This window comes from Anolis sagrei, chromosome 5, assembly GCF_037176765.1.
Source record: "Anolis sagrei isolate rAnoSag1 chromosome 5, rAnoSag1.mat, whole genome shotgun sequence".
Lineage (NCBI taxonomy): Eukaryota > Metazoa > Chordata > Lepidosauria > Squamata > Dactyloidae > Anolis > Anolis sagrei.
The window spans coordinates 143,781,558-143,793,591 of NC_090025.1; the positions used below are offsets into that span (position 1 = coordinate 143,781,558).

The 12,034-nt window shown below is 38.5% G+C and overlaps 1 protein-coding gene across 2 annotated transcripts in view; it reads right to left on the reverse strand.

Annotated features, from left to right (window-relative positions):
• PTPRB (protein tyrosine phosphatase receptor type B) overlaps positions 1 to 12,034 on the reverse strand; it is a 96,084-nt gene that overhangs the window by 50,548 nt on the left and 33,502 nt on the right. For both annotated transcript variants that reach the window (XM_060777462.2, XM_060777463.2), the window contains 3 exons: positions 11,017 to 11,286; positions 3,259 to 3,519; positions 1,169 to 1,435 (listed from right to left, as the gene is read on the reverse strand). In XM_060777462.2, the coding sequence (XP_060633445.2) occupies positions 1,169 to 1,435; positions 3,259 to 3,519; positions 11,017 to 11,286 (798 nt within the window). The remainder of the gene's footprint in view (positions 1 to 1,168; positions 1,436 to 3,258; positions 3,520 to 11,016; positions 11,287 to 12,034) is intronic.

The window sequence follows — 12,034 nt, forward strand, 5'->3', positions numbered from 1 at the left end:
CCTCTGGTACTCCTGCCTCCAAAAAGACACACAGCCCCCCAAAATGCGATAATATTGTGCCCATCAAAAAGGTTGGGGTGCATTTGGGACAATTTCACCCAATTATTTTTTGGGTCTTAGGTGGCCAGGTGTATACAAAAATACTCTTGGCACTTTCTTCTCCACTAACTGGGAAATGTTAGAATTAATGCAGTGTTATAAAAATAAATAAATAAATAAAAACTTTATTTGTATATTGCTCTATCTCCCTGGGGGGACTCAGGGTGGTTTCCAGCATAGGTAAAGCATTCAATTACCAACACAAAATCATATAGAATAACCATTATTTCTTTTTATTATTTGTTCTTCTTCTTCATTATTATTATTAGACCCATCTCTTTTGGCAGGCCTACCCGGTCCATTTGAACTTGTGATTTTTAAACTGCATTTTATCAGTGTCACTTGTATTTTAACTTGGTGCATCTTCTTGTATGTAATTTAATAGTGTTTTATCTCATTTTAATGATGTTGTATCCCACCTTGAGCCACAGGGAGAGGTGGGTAATACATTCATTATTGTTATTATTGTTATTACTATTCTTGCCTTCTGTGATTGAGGAAGAGGAGGCGAACTGAAGTTGATTGCACTCTCATTTGTATGCAGCAATTGCCAATTTGTTTTGCTTCTCATCCCTCTTCCTTGCATAGGGAAAAGGAAGGAGGAGCCAAGACTGCTCTTGAGACAAGCACTAAGTTCCATATGGTACATTGGATGGGAATCCAACAATACCAAGCAGCAGGGCCACACTCTTATGTTATCCAGCATATATGTTATCCAGCATATGCTAATGTGGAAGGAAGGAGATAATCCTCTTCATTTTCAAGTTCCCTGCCTCTGGCTGAGAGCCTTCTTCATGGTTCATCACTTTGTAGAATGCTTGTCAGCGAAGATTTGTCTGTACTATTTTAGACAGTAATTGAACATTTGATTCTTTAAGTAAGCATTTATTTTAAACAACAACAAATAATACTGTTTTGTTTAAAGCCTTTATGGCTGTTCTTATGAATTGTTACTGTGGTTTCAATTTAAGATAGTTGCCAAAGTTGGAAGTCAATGATTTTGTTGGTGGATGTGAGTTCTTTGCTGATGTGGTTTATCAACTATTAATATAAATGAATAAGTACATACCTGTTCTTCCTTCAGCAATTGCTTGCCTGGAAGATATCCCTCCACTAACAGTGGTGACAACCACTGAATAGAGTCCTCCGGGTTTTAGGGAGTAGAAATGATATTGACTGATGTCACTGGAAACAGTCTCGTTTTTTATGACAACATTTTCATGAATGAGCAACACTTGGTAAGTATCCACATTTCCATTTGCTCTGGTCCAGCTGGTGAATAGGCTGTTGGTTGTTCCTTGGTTTGTCACATACAAGTCTGTCACTTGTGCTGGAACTGCAATTCCAGATCAAGATTAGAATGATGGAACAGATACAGATGTTTGAAGAAAGCTTACAGCAACAACTACAAAATTCATGGGTAAGAAATAAGAAACTGCTACCAAAGAACTAAAACAAAAACGAGTGTCGGAGGACTAAAAATAGCTACTCATATGTCAAAACTGTTTACTTCCTGCCAGGGCTCACTAAATAGTGGAGGGCACCATTTGCTGCTTCACCTTAGGCAGCAGAGTGTCTTGGGCCAGCTTTGCTTCCTGTCTGATGGAAAACTATTTATTGTAGAAAAAAAAAAGACTACACAAAAGTAGAGATATATTTATTGATAGTAACAACAGGCTGCTATACTAAAACTGTCGCTCCTAAAATTCAAAGAGTCTTACTATTGGAGAACTGAGTCCATTTCCGATTGCTGAATAAGTCATATCTGGTTATAGAAGACCCGAAGTTCCCTATAAAATTTGCCAATATTTTTAGGACGGAGGAGAGGTGGCCTTTGTCCAACATTCTGCTTTATTCACATTCCAGTAATTTTGAAAGTTTATAACATTGAGTTTGAAATTGCCAAAAACACTGTTTGCAGCTGTTTTCATTGCATTACTCTCTCTCACACCCCCTCCATATTACCGATACAGGGAAGGCCCCATCTACATTGCCATACAATGCAGTTTCAGAATGCAGATTAACTGCATTGAACTGGATTATATGGCAGTGTCTACACATATAATGTAGTTCAATGTGGTTGATTCTGCATTATATGAGTCTACACTGACCATTATAATGTAGTTCAAACTGCACTATGTGGCAGGGTAGATGGGGCCGGAGTACATTTGTAAGATAATTAAAACAGCAATCTATAATAATTTTTGATAAGGATGTGGATGGGGCAATTCAGTGGACACTGTCTACTTGTTCTTTCAAAAGGTTTTGCTGAGTCTCTTCATCTTAAGAGAATTTGACAACCATGAGGTAAGATGGGAGGTCTTTTTTTTTTATATGGATGACTGATTAAAGAACAGAAAACACAGGGTAGCATTGCTAGAAAACAAGGAGCCATCCCTGGGCCCAATCCACACAGCCATCTTGGTTTTTAAGGCTCCATGAGCCCAAAAAAGCTGAGATGAGACCCATCTTTCCCCACCAAACCCCAAAAGAAGCCCTTAAAAGGTTTAAAAATTACCTGGATGCCATTATCGTTCTCCACACACCAGGAAATACAGTGCCAGAAAACTGGGGGAAGGAGGGGTAGAAAAGGACCATAATGGCAGCTGGATAAGTTTAAAAACCTTTTAGGAGTTCTTTGGGGGGCTTTGGGATAGCTACATGCCATCTATCAGGATGGCATGTAGATACTCCCTGGGAACGCCTGGGTTTTTTGGGGAGTATAGGGACTTAAATCTGTGCCAAAGCGGGTTTTTTTAAACCCACTTCGGTGTGCATTTAGGTCATGTCTGGAAGCACCCTAAGAAGTAACTGAACAAACCCACAGAGGATAAGACTATCTGGGATTCCTAGTCAGTATTGCTGTATTAGCTGCAGTATGCCAGTTGATAAGAAACACAGGCTGGAGAGAGCTATAGTTTCAGAGCATTTGTTTGGCAAATTTGGGGCATTGTGGAACAAAATATTGGTGTAGGTAGGCAGGCGCTAGTTTTGATTCATCAAGTTTCTTCTTAAATTGCTCTCTTCTGAGCAAGTACAATTTGTATTTGTAAAAGATATGAACAAATTTAAAAGCTCTTTTTAGTTACAATAAAGCAATACATTAGCTGTTGGTATTTGGAAAAATTGGGGATTCATAATATATTGGAAATAAAATACCTGTGCGTCCCACGACTGAAGTCCAGTTGCTCAAATCCCCACTAATGGTGGTCACAGTAGCTGTATACTTCCGCCCAGGCAAGAGACCAGTGTAAGTGAATTCTTTGGCTTCTTTGGCAAGTGCCTTGTTTATGATTGTGAGTGCTCTGTCTCCCAATGAAACCACATAACCATCCCATTCAGTCAAGGGAGTCATCCACATGATAGTGAGAGATGATTCATTAGCATGCTTTATACGGAGTTGAAGGACAGGCTGTGGAGCTATGTGAAAGAGAAGGTGGGAAAAGCACCTCAACATTATTAAAAAATTATGAAGAATTCTATCAAAAGGCTATTTTGAAATTAAAAAATCAGTAAGACACCTCTGCCAAATTGGAGGGCTGCATGTGATGAAATATTAATTTCAGCTAACACTTAAGATGCCATTCTAATCTTGATGGCTGAAACTGTTTGTAAACAATGGCCTGAATCACAGGTGGTAAGACTTATTATTTTTTACCCTGGCATAATTTATTACACTGGAAGACAGATATAATGGATTAAACTGATAAATGTTCAAACAAAGTGATGCTGGTTGCCTGGCACTAAGTGTGCAGAAGTAATGAAGATCTGATGCTATTTATATTCTATTCAGTTTGCTGTGTTTTTTCTGTGGGTTCTCGGGTTTTCTAATAACCTCAATGTACACAATCAATATAACAGGAGCTGTACAGGGTTGATTTTTTAATTTTTGTATGTATGTATTTATCTTTTGTAATTTAGCTGTAAATCGCCTGGAGCTTTCTTGGATGGAGGGCGATTAATAAGTTATTAAATGATGATGATGATGATGATGTATATTGCTTATATATATAGTCTTGCCATGGGGCTCAGGTTCCACTTTATATGTGTGCTAGAGCAAATCACCATGGGAAACATTTAGTAAAAGTTGAAGGAAAGCTGCATTAATGGGCTTCCTCCACATGACATTTAGTATACATCCAAGGAGTTCACTGTACTTAATAGTTTACTTGAAGAAGCAAATTCAAGCAACCCTTATTCAAGGCTGAAGGACTGAGGGTCCTTTGCTATTTTTCAACTGATCTGTATTTATCTGGTGTCCCATTATCAATTTTAGCTGCCTAGTTATTCAAATTGTAATGGCAATAGAATTCAGATTGACAGTGTTTATATCAATGCTCTACTTATGCATTCTTAAGTACAGCAATCTCAGGATATTTATATGGGGAACAAGTAGACTCTGTCAAACTGTTATTTATTTATGACAAGTAATCATAGATAAACACATTCTTTCAGGTGAAACATAGGCTAGTTTAGTTCTGAGCACATTACTTTCATTTTATTACATTACATTATTGCACATAAGGCATCATACATTTATCACATTACATTACCAGGGTATGGTAAGTAATTTACTACACTTATACTTAAAAAATCCCCTCTCTCTGCATCTTCCTAGCAAGTGTCTTCTTATGACTTTTGACAAAAAGAGTGCACAAGTCTATAGAGTTCTACAGAACATGGGTTCTAGTGGTGCTTTGCAGAGTGAGAGGAAGGAGAATCTCCCAAAGGCAGGAGTAATATGCAGTTTGTGATGCTTCTCTGCTGTCTCACCCAAAGAACTCACCAGTCTTCATGGAAGGGTTGCCCTGGATTAGCATCAGTTCCCCATAATTTCAAACATTTTCGTTGTATCAGATCTACTGGATTGGCTTAACTGGAATGCACAGAAGCCAGAAACAAACCCTTATAGATGTAAAACGTGTGCTCTGTCTCACCTTCAGGGCTTCCTTCCATAACACTAATTAGCTGTTTATTAACTGGGCTCATACTTTACCTAAACTATAAACTGTTGTGTTTTTTCTGTTGATGAATGCACATCAAGCAATTTAGTTGCTACTTGTGGTGTATTTTAGGTGTCAAAGATGACAATCATACTCTATCTGGCATTGATTGAATGAGGCTACCAAAGATTTTGCCATAGGCTCTCAATTAATGAGAGACTCAAATGTAAAGCAAAATAGATGGGGAAGAGCCTTTGCTCGGATGGCGGTATTAAATTAATGTAGTAATTTTTTTTACACATGGTTTGATTCCAAGACACACTCCTATGCTGTTGGATACCAAATTCTGTGTTTGCTCAAATGCAATTATATATCATGGTGTATGGAGTGCCCATTTTTAAAAATGGCAAAATCAGAGGCTTTTTGGAATTTGTTTTTTTAAAGTATAATCTGTGGAAGGTGGAATCTGTGGATATAAACTGAACATGTCTGAAGTAAAGTTTCTCAGTTCGAATTTAATATACCATACTTCTCAGAAGAACGATAACAGGTATTGATTGATAGATTGAATTTATATCCTTCCTTTCTCTTGAGATGAGATTCAATATTTTTAGGAGATTATTTGTTTACAAACATTCAAAAAGAGATATGACAAAGTGATCACAGAAATATCCATGGCTTTCCACAAAATGTGTGAGACATTTAGGATTTTGTACGTGAATCAAATCAGATACTTATTCTCAAAAAGTCACTGAACAGTTTTTCAGTGGAGACATGAAACTCAAGAGAGTGACCTCATAGCCTAAACATTTTATTTCTCTTTCAGGTGGCAAAGATAAAACAGGCACATTAGTATTGCCTCTAAACAGGAAAAGCATTTTGGCCTGGCAGCAATTTGGTAGGTCACAAAATTACTATGAATAGCACATTTCTGTAACTGCTGCAACCTGACATTTCTGTGTTATGAGAAACATGGTGTCAAAGAGTCAAAGCATGTGTAATGTCTGAAGAATCAAAGAGAGGGTGTAGCAGGAAAAATAATCAAAACGAGGTGTAAGATAACATATGGTTTCCTATCCTGATCTTCTAATACACCCTTCAGACCATTGTTTTTCAGGACACTCCCTTCCTTTTTTTTGTAAATCTGAAATACTCAGCTTGCCGCGCACTGCAATAGCTTATGGCAGGGGAGGGAGACTTCTATTTATGGACCATATATAGCTGGCCTCCAGAGTTACTTTATACAGTTCACACTCTCTTCTCAAAAGGGCAAGAAATCCTGTTTTCAGTTAACTATCTTCAAAAGCTTTATTTCTAGTTCTTGTGGCAGTAATTGTGAGGAGAGATGTAACAAAGCCAGTAAAAGCATATACTACAAAGTCTAATGGGAGCCCCTGGTGGCGCAGTAGGTTAAACCCCTGTGCTGGCAGGACTGAAGACCGATAGGTCACAGGTTCAAATCCAGGGAGAGCACGGATGAGCTCCCTCTATCAGCTCCAGCTCCTCATGCGGGGACATGATAGAAGCCTCCCACAAGGATGGTAAAAACATCAAAACATCCGGGTGTCCCCTGAGCAACGTCCTCACAGACGGCCAATTCTCTCACACCAGAAGCAACTTGCAGTTTTTCAAGTCGCTCCTGACATGACCAAAAACAAAGTCTAATATTGTATAATATTAAAAAGACCTCAAGGTAAACCCCTCAATTAAACATAACCCATTTATGTGCTAATTACAGAGGCAGAAGGGGAAAAAGCATTTAAAGCTAGAAACTGAGTGCCCACTAAAACAAAAGAGGCAACTACATATATGGACATCACTTGATGGCAATACAATTATCAGAAACAGAAGATTGAAAAGCTCCATCCTTACAGCAAAAATCTGATGGAAACAATACACTTAAGAACTATATAAAAGAAATGAAAGGGTGACAGATTGATTTAAGGGAGAACTCTACTATAGGTGAACCAACAATTTTGGAATGTAAAATGGAATCTGTACTTAAAGTACTGGGAGAAATAATCAATTCAGCTGCTTTAAGCTACAGAGAAAGAATTTGACAGTTTTTGTTAAAATCTGTCAACAAATATGGAAAATAAAACAATAGTTCATTGAATGGAAATGCTCAATGTATATTATGGTCTCCAAAACAGGAGACACCGAGGATTGCATTAATCACCCATACAGGTAAACTTTGGAGTGAGAAATGGCATATGTCCAAGCTGGGTTCATGGAGGGAAGAAGCACTAGAGATTACACATATTGCAGATAGTCTGTGCTTTATAGAAAGTCTTTGAATGTGTAGATCATGAAAAACTATATATTACTCTGAGAAAATGAGCCACAATATTTATTTGTCTTGGTACATAACCTGTACTTTGACACTAGGCTACCAATAGGGCAAATACAGAGAAGAAATTATTTCTATTTGGCAAGGATGTCATGCATGGCTGCTTTTTATTACCCTGTTTAACTTGTATGCTAAATGTATCATATGCAAAGCTAGCTTAGACTCTGAGAAAGGGGATGTGAAAACTGGAGGAAGGAAAAATCATCAATTTAAGATATGCATGCCAAATGCTGAAAATAGCAATGAGTTAGAATGAATACTGCCGAAGAAAAAAGTGTAATAGTAGGTGTACAGTTGAACATCAAGAAATAAAAAAGTAATGACACAGATATATACATAATTTTAAAGCAGACAGTCAAGACAAGGAAATACTTCAAGATTTTCCATACTTTGGCTTAGTCATTAATCAGAATGGAGACCAAAGACAAGAAATCAGAAGATAATTGGAAAGACAAATATGAAGAAGCTAGACAAGATCTGGAAGTGTCAAGATATATCATTGAACACAATTGGCCCTCCATGTCAACGGATTTAATATCTTTAGGTTCAACCATGTTTAAATCCCAAAAGTTTTGCCATTATATATATAGGGTACCCTTTTACTATGTCATTGTATGTAATGGGATTTGAGTATTCATGGCTTCTGGTATTCCCATGAGGTCCTGAATCCAAATCCCAGTGGACACCAAGGGCCCATTTTACTAAAGCTGGGATTGTCCATGCCATTGTATTTCTAATTTCTATGTATGGCTGTGCATGCTGGACACTGAAGAAAACTCAAAGGAAGAAAATCAACTAATTTGAAACGTGTTGGTGACTGCTTCTGTGGATACTATTGATTGCTGAAAAGACAAATAAAGGGTTCTAAAGTAAATTGAGACTGACTTGTCCCTAGAAGCCAATTTACTAAAAAGAAACTTTTTTTTTTGGGTCTACCATTGGAAGACATGATTCTGTAGAAAAGACAGTAATGTTTGGTAAGGTAGAATTTAATAGGAAAAGAGGAAGACCACATTACAGATTGATAGACTCAATCAGGAAAGCCATGGTCTTTAGTCTGGAACAGCTGAACAAGGCTGTTGATGACAGGGTAACTTGGGACCTCATCACATTGTGACTTCTGGCTCCATCCTAGGACACTTCCAGGATGGAGCCTGAGAACATGAGCGGCCACCCATGTTCTTATCGCCTATAATGGGGCAAGCACAGGGGAAGCCAGGTGGCAACACTTTCCCCCAGTTAATGGGGAAGGTGGCGATGTGGGGCATGAGAAAACAGTTTCCTCCACTGCCTTCTGGATTCGCCACACTGCCTGGGACATTCCTTCATTGTCCCCCTTGTTAGATACCACAATGTGATAAAGTATTTGGAAATCTCTCAGTCATTGGCTCACCATGAATTGAAGTAAACTTGACATCAATTAACAACAAGAAATCAATGATTTATTCATTTTGGTATTCATATAGTAACAATGTGCAAAACAACTCAACCAAGTACGTCATCACATTGAGAACCTCAAGCCCGGGGACAGTGGGAGAATCTGTGGGGCAGCAGGGCAAATCCAGTGAGCAGCTGGGGAAACCATCATCTCATGCCCCGCATTGCCCTCATTGCCCCCTTTCCCATCCCATGGGGGTAAACGTTGCTGCCCGGCTTTCCCTGGCTTTCCTAATAAGAACACGGGTAACCACCCATGTTTTCAGGGTGCTGTCCTAGGAGGCTTCCAGGACACAGCAGGTATGCTGAAGTAGCCCTGTGTCATGTGATCAGGTCCCAAGTCCAACATGCTTCTCTTTTTAAGATGTGTTTAGGAAGGAAAATTCAAAGACACGCTGAGGAACAAAGAAGCCTCGGGAAGAATTATTTTTAAGAGCTCAAAGGATCGTTGATGTCACCAGTAATTTTGCAGATGTTGTCTACCCACTAAGATTTTTTTTTTAAAAATCGCTACTTTGAGTTTCTTTTAAGAGGGGAAAGCAGGACATAAATAAATATAACAACAGCAATAACAACAACAGCACTTAGTTTCATTTTGAATCTGTTGCCGTACTCTTCCCTCATGTTGATCTTGTGCTTGATCTATACTACCATATAACCCACTTTCAGAATGCGGATTATATGAATCTACACTGCCATATTGAATCTACACTGCCATATTGAACTAGATTATATGAATCTACACTGCCATATAATCCAGTTCAGTGCCATAGTTTGTATTCCAGAACTGGATAATATGGCAGTGTAGATCCAGCCATAGTAAATTGTTTCCCATTTTTGTCGGCTTCAATCTATGTAGAATTACAAAATCATAATTTCCAGTGATTCCATTGTGAAATGTTCAAACAGACCCAGAGAATAAAATAATGAAGTGACAAAAGGTAATCAGTTTTTTGACTATCCATTAACATTATTTATTGTTCTGATAGTGCATTGGTACAGGGTAAATGCAGAAAGGCTGAAATAAATATAATAAGTCCTGAAGCAAATCTGTGATAACCCAGATTCTCCAGTATTAAGTTGTGGGTGAGAGAATTCATATAATGTTTGCAAAGAATTCATGTGTGATACACAGGCCCTAACCGTATGTATGCAGCCAGTTCTCTATAACCATAGTTTGAAAGTATGCCAAAGTCAATAAATAGATGCAAAAACTAACATTGATTTTGCCATTTGTTATATGGGATACCATTTTCCAATGCTATTGTATATAATGGAAGTCAAACCCCAGCCAATAACAAGGGATCACTGTATAAGGCTTACACTACGGCTTTAATGTCAGAGTAAACCCACCATGGGATTTTGGCCACAATGCATAATTAAATATATCGAATTACTGGAGCAAACTAGATTGCCAGAAATCACAATTCTTTTGTAGAGTGTATGTATTGCATGCAAAGATTTTAGGTTCAATAGCAGGCATATTCAGTGAAAGGAAGTTGACACCTTTGATGCTGCAGAGCTACTGTCAATCTCAGTAACTAATAATGGGTGCTATGAACAAATAATATGACTAGGTCTAACACAGTAGCCCCTTAATAGATAAAGATATTGCTTTAATTTAGTAAGAACCCTACAGACAGCAAAGAATGCAGCTTCTTACTCCTGACTGATCTTGTAGAAATGCCTAATGCAGTGGTTCTCAACCTGGGGTTCCCAGATGTTTTTGGTCTTCAACTCCCAGGAATCCTAACAGCTGGTAAACTGGATGGGATTTCTGGGAGTTGTAGGCCAAAAACATCTGGGGACCCCCGGTTGAGAACCACTGGTCTAATGTATCATGTTCATATGAACACAGTTAGGATGCTTCTATCTCACACACAAACATCTGATTAAGCTGAAGGCTTTCATGGCTGGAATCACTAGGTTGTTGTGAGTTTTGGGGCTACATGGCCATGTTCCAGCTGCATTCTTTTCTGACATTTCACCTGCATCTGTGTCTGGCATTTTCAGAGGTCTGAAGATGCTAGCCACAGATGCAGGTGAAATGTCTGGAGATAATGCATCTGGAACATGGCCATGCAGCCCAAAAAACTCATAGCAACCCATCTGATTAAGTCTTTCATATTATCTTTGTAGATTTCCCAAGTTTCTTGTTGATCAGGAATAAGAAAAACATTTGCTTACCTGTTCTGCCTTTACTGTGTGCTGTATTCTGTAACCCTCCACTTTCTACAGTAACAGTAACCTCATATTGCCTTCCTGGAATCAGCCCCAGATCCTCAATAACATACTCCCTCTTGTCCTTCTGCACTGTAGTATTCAGCAGTACTGTAGAAAGGTCCAGCAGCACAAGATAGTATTTGTCCCAGTCTCCAGTAGGGGGCAGCCAGCTTACTTTCAGGGATTTCAATCCTCCCATACTGTCCACTTTCAACTCTGAAACTTTCTGAGGGACTGAAACACAGAATTGCGACATTCTATGATCAAATGAAATACTTCAAAACATTTATGCAAGAAACAATTGGTTTGCAAATTAGAAGTTTAATTAATACCTAATGTTTTGAATAAATATTTGTGCAGCAACTTCCACATTTTTGCTCTCAGTGTCACGCATGATGTAATTAAAACATTCAAATGCTTCAGGAGGGATCAATGTGGGGATTTGGATACAACATAACCCCCATACCTATAGGGCAGGTATCCATGGTTTCAACTATCAGCATCTGCCCTTGCTAGGAATTTTCTAGATCCTCCAGGAGATTCTATGGCACACTTCTCCTGGATATTACCACAGAGTCGTGTTGGAGAATATAGCAATTTCCTAGAGATGATACCTGGCTAAGAATTTTCTAGGTCCTCTGGTTGACTTTGTGGTAACTTCCAATAGGGTTTGCGATTATCTACAGTTTCCTGCTTCCAGGAACATATTGCTCACAGATATGGGAGCCATGCTGTACTGTTTCCTTCTAATGCAAAAGATGAAGGACACTTCTAGGGAAGTGATACCAGGTAGACTGTACTAGTTAATATTTCCTCTATAGCTAGTTAGGTGTAAATGTTCTTCGAGAGTTTTTAATTTTTTCCCTCTCACTGGAACTAAAACTGCAAGTGATCTTGGCTTGAAGAAGAATGTCCGTAGGTAGGAACATTTGTAACAATGGTTTTAGAAAATCTTAAAGTCCCACCCACAAACAATGCTTTC